Consider the following 16,834-nt stretch of genomic DNA (forward strand, 5'->3'; position numbering starts at 1 on the left):
TACTTTCAAGAAAGCAACCAGTAACGTTAATCATAGCATCTTTCTTAACTTGAGAAAAGTACCTGGTTTACCTCTATTTGTCGGTTTGTTTGACATGCAAGAAGTCTGTGTTCATTTGGCATGGCAAACTTTATTGTGCCAATGAACGCAAACAGTGTCGCATTTGTGTGTTTGCATACATTAGCCAGACCTATTGCTTGTTTATAAACAGTCTCCCATGTGTTTTTATTTCTGTGGATCAATCCTCAAACTGCAGGTAGTAATTGTGCCCAAACTCTTTGAATTAAAATGCATATAACTAAAAGTATACAATTAAAAACACTGATACGCAATACTCGCTGTACAGTAAAATAACTCAACTTTCAAGAACACAAAGTTAATCATAAAACAAAGCATTCCCACCGGCAATGTGGATGTGCACCTGGGCATGTTCCTTGGGCAGCAGGCCAGTAATTTTGTGGCATCAGGCAGTGCTAGGTGCAGTGCCACCAAAAACAATAGCTTCCCTGGATGAGGTGCCACTGATCTCCGTGAAGACACCTGATAGGTTGCTTGCTCACAGGTCAGGTTGCTTGTCAAGATAATTTTGCCTGCAGCACACTTTGTTTTTAGGTAGAGTGGCATGGACCACCTTCCACTCTCCGATTCCTTGTTTGTTAATCCCCCGCCCCATCCATCACCGTCAAATGATGGACATGTGTCGTTTGTTGTAACCCTAAATACAACATACTCATTTTATGGATTAAGAATGTTCTCTGCAAATGCCAAATGTGTCCACTTGTGACCTATAAAAGAAGAAGTACCTTCTATCGTGTGGTCTATGCCACAACTCTTATTATTGTATGAACAACCGCAATAGTATAATAATGCTGCACAGGTCAAGACGCCAGACTCATACTGAACCTCTGCCTGGGTAGCTTGGGCTCTGCATTACTTTTCCTGGATGACCACGGAGTGGCGGTGAGATGTAAACTCTCTACCACCCATAACTACGGACCTTCTTCCAATAAGCCTTACCCCCACCAACCACAAATTACCACCACCGCTACCAGCGTCAATGCTCAAAAATGTCCCTAAGCCACTCCAACTGAATCATGGTTTGCAGCCAGCTAAGGGCCAATCAGATTTATGCTACCTTCAACGTCATATTACTTGAGATAACTGTGGCAATGTTGGTGTTCAATGCTGAGTAGATACAAACCCATGTGGTAACTTTAGTAATTATGAGAGGAAATATCAGTGATACATTGAGTCTTACTTTGGATGTGCAGTCAGCGCATCCTCAGGAGATTGTGAAGGTACTTCTTGGGTTATCTCTGTTGGGGAAGGCTTGTGTGGCAATAGCTGCGCTGTGGATGGGTATTTCATCATGCTCAACAATTTATTTAGGAAATCCGGGTCAGACACAGTTTCCATCGCGGGCTTGAACACTGAAAAAATCCAAAATGATTAGTGGTTTATAGGATCTGAGCACAGTTCGCAAAAATGTTTTTGTATAATAAGTATAAAAACTATATGGTGGAGGCTAATTCTACACACTATATGTGCTTTGCCAAGTCAGTCAGAAATAGATGTTCAATAACCAAATTAGTAAGATTGGTAGTGAAGCGCTCCTCGCTGCGGGCTCTGGTGACTGAGTTACCAGAGCCAAGCAGGTCTAGTTCAGCAGGCTTACCGTCTCCACCTGAAAGAACGGCAAAGATTGGTCAGACTCTGACAGAGTACACTAAATGATTCTAGTAGGAGACATGTGCATCAGTCACTAAATATTCACTTCTGCAATGAAGTGCCGCAACTGTTTCAATAAAAAAAGGAAAGTTGGCGATGCTGCACAACTATGTCGGTGCCACCCCCGCCCCTATTAGAAGTACCACATTGCCGCAGAGGAGAGGTGTAATTCCCCCATTAAACAATGCCAGTCCTTCAGTTTCCCCCCAGACAAATGCATTGTGCATCAGTAGGCTTTCAACAGCCCACCCCCCGTGGGAAAAGACGCTTAACACACACAATTAAATATGAAACGTTGAAGGGTGATCAACATTCACTAGCCTTATCCGAGTTTTACAACATTTGGATAGAACAGTGTTTGTTTGCGTACCGGGGCAAGCAGAGTGAACCCAGAATGGGGGGAGGTAGGTGAATTGGTGGGAGATCATACGTCACTAATGGCCCTAAAGAGGATCAGGCTCGCACACCAGGATCACTCGACGCAACACGGGGCTGGTTTGTAAATTGATGCCAGGGCTCCTCTTGATTCATTATAGAATATACTCAACACCTAGGAAGCCAGTCAAAGCCTTAGTCTGCCAAATAACCAAATAGCCATGCCTTCAGTCCAAAAAAGATGGTTTCTTTCAGCCATTACCAGTCCACAAAAAAACCTTGGAATGACTCCCTCAAGATCTGTATGGCTAATTTTGTAGCACACAGAGAAATCTGTGGAGCCACGCCCTCTTAAAAAGGCCCACCCTACGTATTAGAGTAATAGGGCAAGGCCACCAGCAAGTGAGGTCACCTTTCAGGGAATCAATTTCTGAAGACCTATTCTGTATTCAACTCACTAGTTTGTTCCTTGTAATAACAAGGGTCTCACAATTGCTTGAGTTAGAGCTACTGGCGTTGTAAATTCATAACTGGACTTTTCTTGCCACATAAATTGGTCAACCCTACCTCATAATTTGGTCTTCTCTTGCCACATAATTCCAGTGGCCCTGCATATACCTAAACCACTTCCTTTTACCTTCTTCTATCTGCAGCCAAAAATGAAAATGTTGCCATTCAGCATCCCAATTTAAATCTACTATGCTAATTCCAATAGAATACCACTTTCACCACCCCACCATCAGAGTTGCTGGCTGGCTAAAAAAGGCCCAAAACAAGAGAGCCACAGAGGAGTAACACGAGAAATAAACTAGAAGGGTCACACAAACATATCAAGGATTTTCAAACAGCCATAGTGTAATAAGTTTGTTAAGTTGGCCTGAATCATGGTCATAACTGCAATAAGGAGAGATTAATAAAACATATACAATTACCATATAAACTCAATAAAAACCTTTATCAGAAATAAATGATAGGCATTAGACTGTAATGCTCAGAACAGGCCCTAGAGAACACCACAATGAAAATAGTATTTGTAAGAAACATGGTCATGTAACCATATAGTTAGACCCTAGAGGGCACAACCACATGAAAAGAAAATGACTGAACGTACTGCAGTGTAACCATATATTTAGCCCCTAGTAGGTGTAGTACATTACACATTTTCAGGGCTAGCAGGCCTACTGCAACGATAGTGCAAACAAGATCCTTAAAACACAAACTACTCTCAGCTGTAAAAAAAAAAAAAAAGTTACAGCCATGAGAGTGGAGGGATTATTATTATGGGGTCCCACTAACCTGGAGATGATCTAGACAAAACAAGCAGTTTGAAGTGAATGTTTTAAAAGTGGTCCCATTGTCCCAGGACCGCCAAAGGCTGCGTTGTGAGCAAAAGTGTTTTGTAAAAGAACGCCCTGCAAAGCACTATGGGACGACTGAGTGCAGCAATTATTGTAGTATGCAGACTGTAATGCTCGGAACAACAACCCCTAGACGACACCACAATAAAAATATAATTTTTAAGAAACATGGTCATGTACTATATAATTAGTCCCTAGACTCCATAACCACATGAAAATAGAATGGCACGAAGTAATGTAGTACAACCATATATTTAGCCCCTAGAGGGCATAGTGCCTTACACATTTTCAGGCCTAGCAGGCCTACTGCAATACTAAGCCTGTTAGAACACAAACTATTCAAGCTGTAATACAAACGTTCCAGCCATAAAAGAGGGACCGAATGATGGGAGGGGTTATCATATTGGGGTCCCCACTAACTTAGTGTGGGGATCCAGAGATGACCTAAACAGAAATACTGTGTCATGCTCAACGTTTTGGTGGTGGTCCCATTGTCCTAGGACAAAAAAAAGTATTGAAATAATGTTGCAAAGCATTATGGGGCGAGTTTTTCGAGTGCACTGAAAATTATAGTATTGGCTCTCCCGCTGTGCCAAGAGAGTTGTGTTGCAGATTTCTGTGTATTTTAGTAAAGCATTTATCAATTATAAGTGTTTTTGGGAAATCTATTGAGCGTGAAGGGGAGAGTTTAAAGAAAGGACTCTGATTAGGTAAAGGTGTGAACAATGTGATCAGCACTCCAACCGCCGATGGAGTTTGAGCTGTTTGTGCTGTGAGGGCAATGGCTGCCATGGAGCACAAAGGGGAGATACAAAAGATAAAAATTGTTCCCCTACACTGAGGTATATCCGCAATCGTGCAATTATCCATCTGTCAGGGTCTATCAGGGTCAGTCTGCAAGGCGGTAACAAAACTGCCCCAAGGCGGGGCAAACGTAAAGCAATTACCAATGAAATCAAGGGATTTTCGAAAGGAAAGCCTAAGAATGAATGAAAGTGATGGATGTGAGGTGGGTGTGGTTAAAAGCCCACAATACTTACAATAGGTCAAAGCGCTTGTGCCCTCGACCTAAAAATGGCATACTATATGAAGTGCAAATGCTATACTTTTAGCTCGGCGGCCCAGTCAGTAGTGGCTGTCTCACACTGTACCAAGTACAGTATTGAGTTCAGCCTATTTACTCTGAACCCAAACATGTTCCCAAATATGTTCAGCATTTAGATCACTGAGTCAAGTGTGGCTCAAATATTTAAGTAAATCAAATCGAAATTCTTTATTGTTTAGTTAATTAAAACCATAACAATATTAATTGTGTGCATACTAATAGTAATATATCCACAGTGCACTTAATAATATCAATATTTTGTGTTAATATGACCGTCAGCACAAGTTTTTATCTACAATAATTAATTCAATCAGCTATGATAAAAGCAGTATAATGGTCTACAAAATTAGGAAGATACACCAGTTCACATTGATTGTTGAATACTGATCGCCCTAAAAGAGATAATACCATTTACAAAATAAACAAAATCAACGTGACATCCTACTGGAACAATGCAATATGTGGCCTCCCTTCAACTAAACTATACCAGGCTCACTTTAGCTTTCCCCCTAGCTGTGATTGTTAATCACTTGATTGTGTGGTGATTAAAATGTCATCACTCTAGTATTCAGTTGGGATCAGACAGATCTAGACATTTTATTATTGCTGCCCTACATCAGTGGATGCCTCCAGCAATAAAGCATCTTTTTAACACAGTAACATGGGATGTGTGTAGGTAGGGACGTGAATATCAGATGTATTAAGTTCTCTTTCTCATAACCACAGAGCCTACATGATGTTACGCCATTATATTTCCAAGATGGTTGGTCGGCCAGGGTCGGCCAAAACGAATTGCCATAAATTGTCAAGCTGTGGTGTTAAGTCTGCCATGAACAAGTTAAAAAGGTGTGGAGCCAACACACACCCCGCTTCAGACCCTTATTTGTGGAGATCGTTCTTGAAATCCTGGAGCCATCCCCCAATTTGACACTAATCCAAGTGTGTGGAGTTGTTCATTTCCTCACAGTGTCCTTTTGGGGATGTTCCAAACCCGTAATTTCCTTTGCAGTGTGCAACGATCAAACGCAATCAAATGCTGCTTTTACGTCGAAACAGTACGAACCAGAGATATAGTTTTTGTTCTTTTTGCTTGCATTTATCTGCTATTAGGGAGACGACTTAGATGTTTGTAGTTGTGCCGATCTGTCTTCGAAATCCAGTCTGGTTAAGTGGCATTAGGTTGTTCTTATCAGACCACTCTGTGAGGTCCTCTAGGGTCAGTGATGCATAGTATTTTGTTCCTTGTCTAATAATGCGATTAACCTGTAATTTGCTTGACTCGTACAGTCTGCACCTTTGAAGATGGGGTTGTTAATAGAGCCGCGACAGCTCGATGGAATACTGCCTTTTGACTCCACCACTTTATATAAGATGGATAGTGGATTTGCCCAGTATTCAGGGTCCCATTTAAAGATGGCCTGTGGGATTCCATTGGGTTCTGGTACTCTGTCTCTTCTGCGTTTGGTTATTATTTTTTTGACTGTATCAGGTGATTAGAATGGATGAGTTTGGTTGTCTGAGCTTGTGCTTATTTCCTTTCCTGTGTCCTGTGTCCCCTTGCCCCATGTAGGGAACTGTTGATGCCCTGTTCGTTAGTCAGGCATGTTGATACTAACCTTACAATCGACAGTTCAGACATGGGACCCCCCTCAAGCATTCTGGTCAAGTAATCAACCCAGACTGACTCCTGGATGTTTGAGTTATTTATTACCTTTACTGGCCCGCCCAGGCTGTTCATAATCTCCCAGAATGACCTAGACTTGATCTCCTCAGAAATAAAGATTAGTTTTGTGCAAAACACTTCTTTATGTTCTTGTCTTTTCATAACTGCTTTTATATTCTTTCCTCGGACCCTGTACATTTTCCTACTAGGCAAGAAGGATATCTGTGGATTCTAATCTTCGGACGGCCTGTTTTAACTCCCTTTTCAAAAGTTGGCTTTTTCGTGAGAGTCTGCTGGAACTCATGCAAGCTACACACTTATTACTGATCATTGGTGAGGCGTGAAGTTTGTCCAGGCGTCTATTGGGTTATTTACTGTGAGTCTACTGGTCTCCACTAGTTTTTTTGCCTCATCATGCAGAGCCGGTATGATGGTATTTGACCATCTCAAGCAGTTTAGATTTGTAGATTCTAAGATCCCAGGACCTACAACAGCAGTAATATGGTTTATAGGGCTTATCCCGGATTTTATCTGTTGATAACAATGGTCACTAAGTGTGGTATATTCAATTGAATACTGCACTAGGTGCAGGATTAACGAAGGAGGTAGAATTGTATCGCTGAGTATAGACTGTGTATGTGCACCATGATAAGTACATTTTGGAGGAGTGTTGTCACTTGCTTACCGTTAATGATCCTCATACCTAAGTACTCTAAAGCGGTTACTAAATTTTGTCCCAAACAATCAGATCGACTTGATGGAAGGTGAAACTGAGGCTGCGCATTCCAAAGTATATTTTCTGACATTAGTTTATCGTCTTCATCTGGAGCGTAGATTAAGTTAGCATTAAAGTCCCCTGTTAGAATTACATCCCAAGTGGCATGAGCAAATCTTAATTTGGTTATCATTGAAATTATCAATGCTTTGAGTGCGTGTTTTTTCTTTGAGTTTGGGTGTACATAGACATTGAGTATCAGTTCCGGGTTTCGTTCGTATTTATTTAATTGGCTAAACTTAATTATTTGCAGTCCGTGGTCCGGAACCGTCAGTTGTCCTGTTTTGATATTCAAGGATAATAATACGTAAAATGCTAGGCCGCCCTTTGGTTTCCCATACAGCTCCGTTTTTTCAGCCTTTCAATAGTAGTGGGTGTAGCCATCCAGTGGTAAAGCATCCACTGCTCAGGTCTCCTGGAGAGCTATGATGTCACACACCTCTCAGTTCCGTGGTGGTGTACCCTTTTGATGCAACGATTTGGCCCCTGGTATATTCCATGAGAGGATGTATAGTTCGTTCCCCCGGGCACTCCTGTTGGCCGGTGCCAGTCATTTCTAGGAGTGTTTAGGGTTGCTTCAGACTTGTGTCACTAGTTGAATCCATGCTCCACGGGACCATACTCTGCCTTCTACCCAGAGCACTCCTCAAGAAAGAGTATACGGAGTCAATTTTCAGACTACGTCTTGGCGATGGTTTTGATAATAGGGGTAGAGGATAGGGAAGCTTTACTTGCGTTGATATTTTTATGCCCCATGCTTCAAATTGAAGCTCCAGATAAGATGCGTAATTTCCTCTGATTCCCATGTGGTTAAGGTTTGTTCCATCAAATTGTGTTATTCTTTAGGGATGAACTCGACTGACAGGAGATGTGAGGATTCTGAACGTTCAAGCCTGTTATTTCCACAGAGGATTTCAGTATGTTACCTCTGTTGAGGATGTTGTGCAGACCTTGTCAATCATATTCAGGTGTTAAAATGATTTGCACGATTGTTTTATCCTTCATAGGGGTGGTGGTCTTCTGTGACTGGGAACATCAGAAGTTTTCCAGTGAATTTTCCTTATGTTCTTGTTGAGTATCTGCTTGTCCTGGTGGTGAAGTAGTGCTGTACGTTGTTATGTTCACCGTTAGACTTCCACCTTTCATATCTACTTGTGCAGGGTCAATTTGCGTTCCTGCCAACAAAGGTGGTTTTACTATAAGTTCCTGACCATTAAGAGGTATTGTTACTACCCAAGCAATGGGAGCCTTTACCAATGTTGCAGGTTGGTGTGACCTTGTGTCCAATGCTGATGGCATCATTTGGTCCAGCAAGGACCCCCTGACATTATTTGCATATTGTGTAAGGTGGCCGTGTTCAGACGAGGTGGTAGCTGTGCTTGTGTTAGTGTTAGCCAAAGGTCTCATAATCTCCTTAGTGGCTTGATTTAAATGACTTTCCTGGCCATTAAAGATTGTCATTGCTTCTTGATCGTTGGGTATGCAAGCTTGTGCTTTTTGGCCATGGTGACAAGTAAGGGAGGGAGCACCTTTTCTTTTTGTGTGAATATTTTGCCACTTGTATTGCTGTAGGAATGTAGCCTCTTTCTAGCCTTGTTACCCCCACTTTTGGCATGTTTGTGAGTATGTGTCAGGGTGTTTTCACTGTCTCACTGGGATCCTGCTAGCCAGGGCTCAGTGCTCATAGTGAAAACCCTATGTAGTCAGTGTGTTTGTTATTTGCAATGGAGATCCTGCTAGCCAGGACCCCAGTGCTCATAAGTTTGTGGCCTATATGTGTTCCCTGTGTGGTGCCTAACTGTCTCACTGAGGCTCTGCTAACCAGAACCTCAGTGGCTATGCTGTCTCTGCTTTCCAAATTTGTCACTACAGGCTAGTGACTAAATTTACCAATTCATATTGGCATACTGGTACACCCATATAATTCCCTTGTATATGGTACTGAGGTACCCAGGGTATTGGGGTTCCAGGAGATCCCTATGGGCTGCAGCATTTCTTTTGCCACCCATAGGGAGCTCTGACAATTCTTACACAAGCCTGATACGGCAGCCTGCGTGAAATAACGTCCACGTTATTTCACAGCCATTTACCACTGCACATAAGTAACTTATAAGTCACCTATATGTCTAACCTTCACCTGGTGAAGGTTGGGTGCAAAGTTACTTAGTGTGTGGCACCCTGGCACTAGCCAAGGTGCCCCCACATCGTTCAGGGCAAATTCCCCAGACTTTGTGAGTGCGGGGACACCATTACACGTGTGCACTATACATAGGTCACTACCTATGTATAGTGTCACAATGGTAACTCCGAACATGGCCATGTAACATGTCTAAGATCATGAAATTGTCACCCCAATACCATTCTGGTATTGGGGGGACAATTCCATGATCCCCCGGGTCTCTAGCACAGAACCTGGGTACTGCCAAACTGCCTTTCCGGGGTCTCCACTGCAGCTGCTGCCAACCCCTCAGACAGGTTTCTGCCCTCCTGGGGTCCAGGCAGCCCTGGCCCAGGAAGGCAGAACAAAGGATTTCCTCTGAGAGAGGGTGTTACACCCTCTCCCTTTGGAAATAGGTGTGAAGGGCTGGGGAAGAGTAGCCTCCCCCAGCCTCTGGAAATGCTTTGATGGGCACAGATGGTGCCCATCTCTGCATAAGCCAGTCTACACCGGTTCAGGGATCCCCCAGCCCTGCTCTGGCGCGAAACTGGACAATGGAAAGGGGAGTGACCACTCCCCTGACCAGTACCTCCCAGGGGAGGTGCCCAGAGCTCCTCCAGTGTGTCCCAGACCTCTGCCATCTTGGAAACAGAGGTGTTGGGGGCACACTGGACTGCTCTGAGTGGCCAGTGCCAGCAGGTGACGTCAGAGGCTCCTTCTGATAGGCTCTTACCTCTCTTGGTAGCCAATCCTCCTTCCTTGGTAGCCAAACCTCCTTTTATGGCTATTTAGGGTCTCTGCTTTGGGGAATTCTTTAGATAACGAATGCAAGAGCTCACCAGAGTTCCTCTGCATCTCCCTCTTCACCTTCTACCAAAGGATCGACCACTGACTGCTCCAGGACGCCTGCAAAACCGCAACAAAGTAGCAAGACGACTACCAGCAACATTGTAGCGCCTAATCCTGCCGGCTTTCTCGACTGTTTCCAGGTGGTGCATGCTCTGGGGGTAGCCTGCCTTCACCCTGCACCAGAAGCTCTGAAGAAATATCTTGTGGGTCGACAGAATCTTCCCCCTGATAACGCAGGCACCAGCAGACTGCATCACTGGTCCTCTGGGTCCCCTCTCATCCTGACGAGTGTGGTCCCTGGAACACAGCAACTCTGTCCAAGTGACTCCCACAGTCCAGTGACTCTGCAGTCCAAGTTTGGTGGAGGTAAGTCCTTGCCTCCCCACGCTAGACTGCATTGCTGGGTACCGCGCGATTTGCAGCTGCTCCGGCTTCTGTGCACTCATCCAGGATTTCCTTCATGCACAGCCTAGCCTGGGTCCCCAGCACTCCGTCCTGCAGTGAACAATCTTCTGAGTTGTCCTCCGGCGTCATGGGACTCCCTTTTGTGACTTCACGTAGACTCCGGTTCACTTTTCATTTAAGTGCCTGTTGGGGTACTTCTGCGGGTGCTGCCTGCTTCTGTGAGGGTTCTCTGAGTTGCTGAGTGCCCCCTCTGTCTCCTCCTCCAAAAGGCGACACCCTGGTCCTTCCTGGTCCTCTGCAGCACCCAAAAACCTCTACTGCAACCCTTGCAGCTAGCAAGGCTTGTTTGCGGTCTTTCTGCGTGGGAACACCTCTGCAAGCTTCATCGCGACGTGGGACATCCGTCTTCCAAAGGAGAAGTTCCTAGTCCTTTTCTTTCTTGCAGAACTCCAAGCTTCTTCCAACCGGTGGCAGCTTCCTTGCACCTTCATCTGTCGCGACTATTGGACTTGGTCCCCTTGTCTTACAGGTACTCAGGTCTGGAAGTCCATTGTCAGTGCACTGCTGGTGTGTGTTCTTCCTGCAGAATCCCCCTATCACGACTTCTGTGCTCTCTGGGGGTAGTAGGTGCACTTTACTCCTACTTTTCAGGGTCTTGGGGTGGGGTATTTTTCTAACCCTCACTGTTTTCTTACAGTCCCAGTGACCCTCTACAAGCTCACATAGGTCTGGGGTCCATTCGTGGTTCGCATTCCACTTATGGAGTATATGGTTTGTGTTGCCCCTATACCTATGTGCTCCTATTGCAACCTATTGTAATTCTACACTGTTTGCATTACTTTTCTTGCTATTACTTACCCAATTGTGGTTTGTGTACATATAACTTGTGTATAGTACTTACCTTCTTACTGAGGGTACTCACTGAGATACTTGTGGCATATTGTCATAAAAATAAAGTACCTTTATTTTTAGTAACTCTGTGTATTGTGTTTTCTTAAGATATTGTGCATATGATATAAGTGGTATAGTAGGAGCTTTGCATGTCTCCTAGTTCAGCCTAGGCTGCTTTGCCATAGCTACCTTCCATCAGCCTAAGCTGCTAGAAACACCTCTTCTACACTAATAAGGGATAACTGGACCTGGCACAAGGTGTAAGTACCTTTGGTACCCACTACAAGCCTGGCCAGCCTCCTACAATTACACTTTAGGGAAAGTGAAAAATACCTCTGAAGGATTAGGTACTGTTTCATTAGGTGAAGCATTAAATTTGTCTTTCATTATATTCACTATGGCCTGTAGCTCTTCCTTTGCTTCAGCAATATCCCCATATCTCTTGTTTTGTTCTAAACATTGGGTGTATACTAGGTGGTTTCTCTGTTGTTGCTGGCATGATTTTGTTCTTTCCTTTTCTGGATCATTTTTTTCTGCCTCTTTGTTTGCTTACCAGCACTAAGTTCATTCGAGCTTGCTCCATCAGTTTGTAACTGCTGCTTATCTAGCGATGTTGCCATCCTGGGCTCTTGGCTTGTCGGATGTTCAGGCGCCTCCTTTGGCAACTTGGTGTGTTGTAAGGACTCACTTGACTCCCCCTCAGTGGTTTGAATGATGTTTGATATTATCTTACAATTGATGGTTATTAGGAAATTCGTAGACCAGGTTTTGCTTTTTTATGTCCATGATGCTTGCTAAAACCATTGGCAAGGTGCTTAATTTATCTATGATGGAACCACGTGCACAAGTTGGTCGTAAGGGTGAATGGAATGCTTGAACTCTGGTGATTAAATTGGTTAATTTTTCCAATTTTATATTTATACCTGTGATTTGGGAGGCCATTACATCCATTAGGTCTAAGTGGATGTCTAACTTGTCCGACTGTATGTTGAGCGCTTCAGTTGAAGCTTGTAAAGTGTTTAACAATTAAACAAATTCCCGACGGGCCTAAGTCATCATACTGCCGATTCATTGTTTCTGCCGAGCTACATGCTGGACTATTTCTATTTGTTTGGCCACTATACGAAGGGTTTGCCACAGATACTTCCTCATAGGGCTGTTGCAAGGTTTCCGAAGGCTTGGATGCAGGTATTTAGGGCTATCATCCTGTGCAGATGGGTAGGGTATTATGGGTGTGGTTGTATTTACTATTATGTGGTCTTTTATTTTTCCTTGGTCCCTGCCCACATCTACTAGGTTTTTACTTCCATGGCCTGTATAAGGTCTACATTGCTTGAAATAGAAATGGATCTCAGCCAGGAGTTGTCCTGGGTGTCCAGGTATTCCTTCAAGATGCTATTGACCCCCTGTAGGACTTCTGTGCTTAGGATACGTCTGGGGGTTGAATGAGGGTAAATTGTGGTGGGGTAATGGGTGTTTGTTGTCAGAACTAATAATTCTGGCATTTTGTCAGGGTGATTGACCTGAGATGTGTGTTTTGGGGGAGGTAATTGTCGCCTCCATCACTGGAGCCTCGATATCTCCATACTCAAAAGAGCGATCTATGGCATGAATCTGTGCATAAGTTGTAATTAGATTTGAATTATTCCCTTCATGGAGTGGTTTGACATCCGGGTTTTTTAGGGGGGTAATTCCCTATATCCTTCATGTCTTGATCAAGATATTCTCTGTGATCTTGACTCACTGATGGTTCAGGTTGTTTTACCAGTGGATCTGTTTTTTGAGGGGTTAGAAAGGTCAGTTAGATTACCAGGCACTGAGTATACTGCGGATCCAGGGGCTTAGGCTTATAAGAATGTGAACTTAGCACTAGGGTTCGGATTTCCCAAAAAGTTAAGTATTGTGGATATCAGGGGACATATTTACCCGTTTTTAATTTTCTGGGATCCCTCTTCTCGTTTGTCCATTTCTGTCCAGGCTACTGCCTTATCCTACTGGATCTCATTTCCTTGATTCTCGGTTCAGCCTGTGCTTTCCCTATACTCTATTCTCAGTTGTGCTTGTTTTAGTAATAGTAACATTAATTTCACTGTACGTCCCTCAACGCCTCACCGAGCAATGCCTGCCCTTGCGTCTTCACGAGGCATCGTCAAAAGGTAAAGAGGTAATTAACGTTAATGCTATTTGTGCTGTTGGTGAAGAGAGATGGGGGGAGCTTGTACCAGCAATACAAACTGCACCCCAGCCTAGTTGGTCTGTCTCCGTATTGCTGGGCACGACCCAATGTGGGGACACTACTAGCCACCCTACACTCTGCCACCAGGTCTGCTGTACTGATGATTATTGGTCCATTCTGTACTGCTTGTTGCTTGGTAGATTAGTGGGCCCCCTAGTCAGGCCAGCTGATTATTGAGCTGATTTTTGAAGCCGTGGGAGGAATGGCGGCACCGAACTACTTCGCATTACTCCAATATGAGCTCAATGAGTGCCGCCACACCCCTTGTGTCGTCCTGTAGTCCTTTGGTCTAGGGGAGCACGAGCACGCTCTGCTTGGTGGCCCTTAAGGACTCAAAGACTTGGGAGAGGTGGATTTGTGTGAGGGCTTTTAATAGCCTTTAAGGCTCTTAACAGGATTTCGGATCTTTGAGGTCTTCTGGCTCAAAGCGTCAATTGAGGATTGCCAGAGTCAGTTGACTATATCAGTTGAATGTTGCCTGAGCCAGGAAGTGATGCAGCAATGATGCCGTGCGCGACACACGTGCACCACACCAGTGCAGATGTCTTGCAGATGTCTCACAGATACCGTCTGGAGGGGGGGGGGGGAAATAACTGCAGGAGTGGAGGTGGAACAGGTGCTTCTACAGGAGCCTAAAATTAGAGGTCAAGGAAGGAAAGCCTTGAAGAAAAAAAGAGGCAAGGGGAGAGGCGGTGTGTAGGGCTGGCCTGCCATGGGAGCAAGTTGCACTGGCCTAATGCCAACCGCTTTTGCTCCTCTCCCGACAGAGTCTGTGTCCCTGAACCTGCCTTCCTGCCCCCTTCCCACTCTCCCTGCCTCTCTCACTGCACTCTTGGTGCACCTGTCACTGCTGGTCACAGGCCTCGTTAATTGCTGCCGGCAACCGCGCACCTGGCAACCGCGGGCCTCAGGTGGGCTGCCCAGCAAAATATTGCATGTCGCGCAAAAGGGGATCTGCGGGCACCCTGTCCTGCCCCAGTGCTCGGCCGCCTCCAACGGCCTTGAACGGCAGTGGTAGCAGGGTCAGGGGTCCTTGCAGACTCTGCATTTCTTCGCGTCTCTCAGAGGCATGCAACGTCTATACGCTTCCTGACTGCGACTCAGTTATAATTATTTAAGTAAAGTATCTGAATTTAAGGATATTGGAACATCCACATCTGGGGCCCATCAAAAACTTGCATAAAAGTACCTATTTAAATCTTCTAGCAACTGGCTTTGTTAGTACCGTGAATACGAAGTATGATAATCGACACCCTTGCTGTGTATCCAACCAATGGAGAATTGATCCAAAATGGCACTGTTCACCTTCGCTGTGTTAGCGTTTCTTTTATAGGAGTTTCATATATGTCAAAAATATTGGGCCAAAATTAATTTTGGGGGGGCTATCCGGGTTATGAGCCATCAATATATATAGTGAGTTAATCTTCCTGGCTTAAAACACTAATCTGTGTGAATCACAGGACAAATCTCCCAAGTAGTGGATTGGTCAGAGCTCTGGAAAAGATCTTTGCTGCCACATCAAATCAATGAAATCTGCCTATTGAAGGCACATTCATCTGCTGGATGGTCAGTCTCAGGAATTACTGTGATGAGAGCATCCCAGATGTCTGGGGTAGTAGACAAGTAGTGATTGACTCTTTTGTAATTGACTGCATAAGAGCAGTAATTCTGCTAGCCAGAGTTGGGGAAGTACACCGTGCCTTTTCAGGCCTTCACTCAACACGCCCATTAGTGTCTGCCGACTCCACCTCTGGGCCCCCAGGACACGAGTATATGCCTTCATAATGCCATATCTACCACCCGCCAACATGAACTGCGCCACTGAGGATAAATGGGAGTGTATCACAGTACTCTCAGCCCCACACCATCCATGTGAAGGGTGGAAAGGAGAGGCCCCCTCAAACCATGTGGTTCTTCATCTCTGGTGGTGAATAACCACTCTCTTGCCTTTTGTTGCTTCCTACGTTTCTTGGCTTCACAAATCTCCTGGTGAGTGACACAGCCTATTACAGCATTCTGCTCTACATCACCTCCATTCCAGGATCAGAGACTGTAAAAAGGGATCCCATTTGTCAAGCTTTTTATGCACCCTTCATTTCCTCTTTCAGGACACCTCACTGTAAACCATGCTACACCATGCCATTTGCCTTGCTCGACATGGAGTACCAGTAATGTTGTGAATGCTTGTGTTTGTGGTCCGGCTCCAGGAGTTTGGTAATCTCAGTATACAAAGTGGAGGTCAGTGGCAGAGTACAAAAGTCACCAAACCAGTCAGTCCCACTTGTTGCACCATCAACAGTTGGGGGCACCAATTTGATAGATGTCTCAACGATATTCAAAAAGGGCTCAACTTCTATGGTTTCTCCTAAACTGCTTAGAGGACTTAGGGCCAGATGTAGCAAGCTGTTTTGCCCATTCTGTGTCTATGGGAAAATGTGTTCGTACATATGGCCCAAAGTTACTGACTTTCTGAGTTACTTGTTTGCTTCCCACACCCTCTTCAAAGTCGTGACAGCTCAGGCTTTGGGACAAGGCATCAAATGCAGCTGTTAAAAGGGAGTTGCACCAGAGCTTTGGAAACCAGTGTTCACCTCAGAGTCTTGCAGGCTTCACACCCCCTGGCCTCTTCTTTGATGCCTGGTTCGTCACAACATAGTGGGCCTCATTTATGGATTGGAGGGTGGGTTGGGATGTAGAGGACAATACCACTTCCATTCTGTGGGAACCCCGCCTGCCAAATTAACAGAACTCTACCAGCCGTGCAGACAACTCTCAACATTGGTAGGAAATGCGGTCATAGAGGTTCTGGACAATACAGGAACATTTTGACAGATGATAGGGTCAGCCAGGATGGCTGGCTGGCAAACTTTTTAGAAGATTTTTGTTTTTTTATAAACAAGCTCCCAAAGTGGGAATTAGTTTTTGATAGAAAAAAAAAATGCCTTACCTGCACCCTGGGAGCTTTGTCCCCAAGGTGTGGGGGGTATTGTTGTTATTGTTCCCCGGTCCCTTACTACCAGGTTTTTCTTGGCAGCAGCAGACAGGTTAAACAAACAAACAAAAAAAAAAAACTTACATCGTGCCCCTAAACAGGTGCAAATTCCTTCCTCTGATGGCCGGGGGAGGAAGCATTCCAGTGATGGAGCCCACTGTGTCTCTGTAAAGGGAATATTTGTGGTCTCCTCAACACTAGATCAGGAGAGTGGCCCAAGGGTTTGGTTTTCAAGGCACTCTTTCGTTTTTGCCCACCATTTGTCCACCACAGTAGCATTTGTCAACCAGACTCTAAAT

General features: G+C 44.7%; 1 protein-coding gene across 1 annotated transcript in view; it reads right to left on the minus strand.

Annotated features, from left to right (window-relative positions):
• LOC138262410 (uncharacterized) overlaps positions 1-16,834 on the minus strand; it is a 232,154-nt gene that overhangs the window by 160,830 nt on the left and 54,490 nt on the right. Inside the window, exon 5 of the mRNA XM_069212312.1 lies at positions 1,259-1,430. Coding sequence (XP_069068413.1) covers positions 1,259-1,430 — 172 coding nt within the window. The remainder of the gene's footprint in view (positions 1-1,258; positions 1,431-16,834) is intronic.

The sequence above is a fragment of the Pleurodeles waltl genome, chromosome 2_1 (genome assembly GCF_031143425.1).
Source record: "Pleurodeles waltl isolate 20211129_DDA chromosome 2_1, aPleWal1.hap1.20221129, whole genome shotgun sequence".
NCBI lineage: Eukaryota > Metazoa > Chordata > Amphibia > Caudata > Salamandridae > Pleurodeles > Pleurodeles waltl.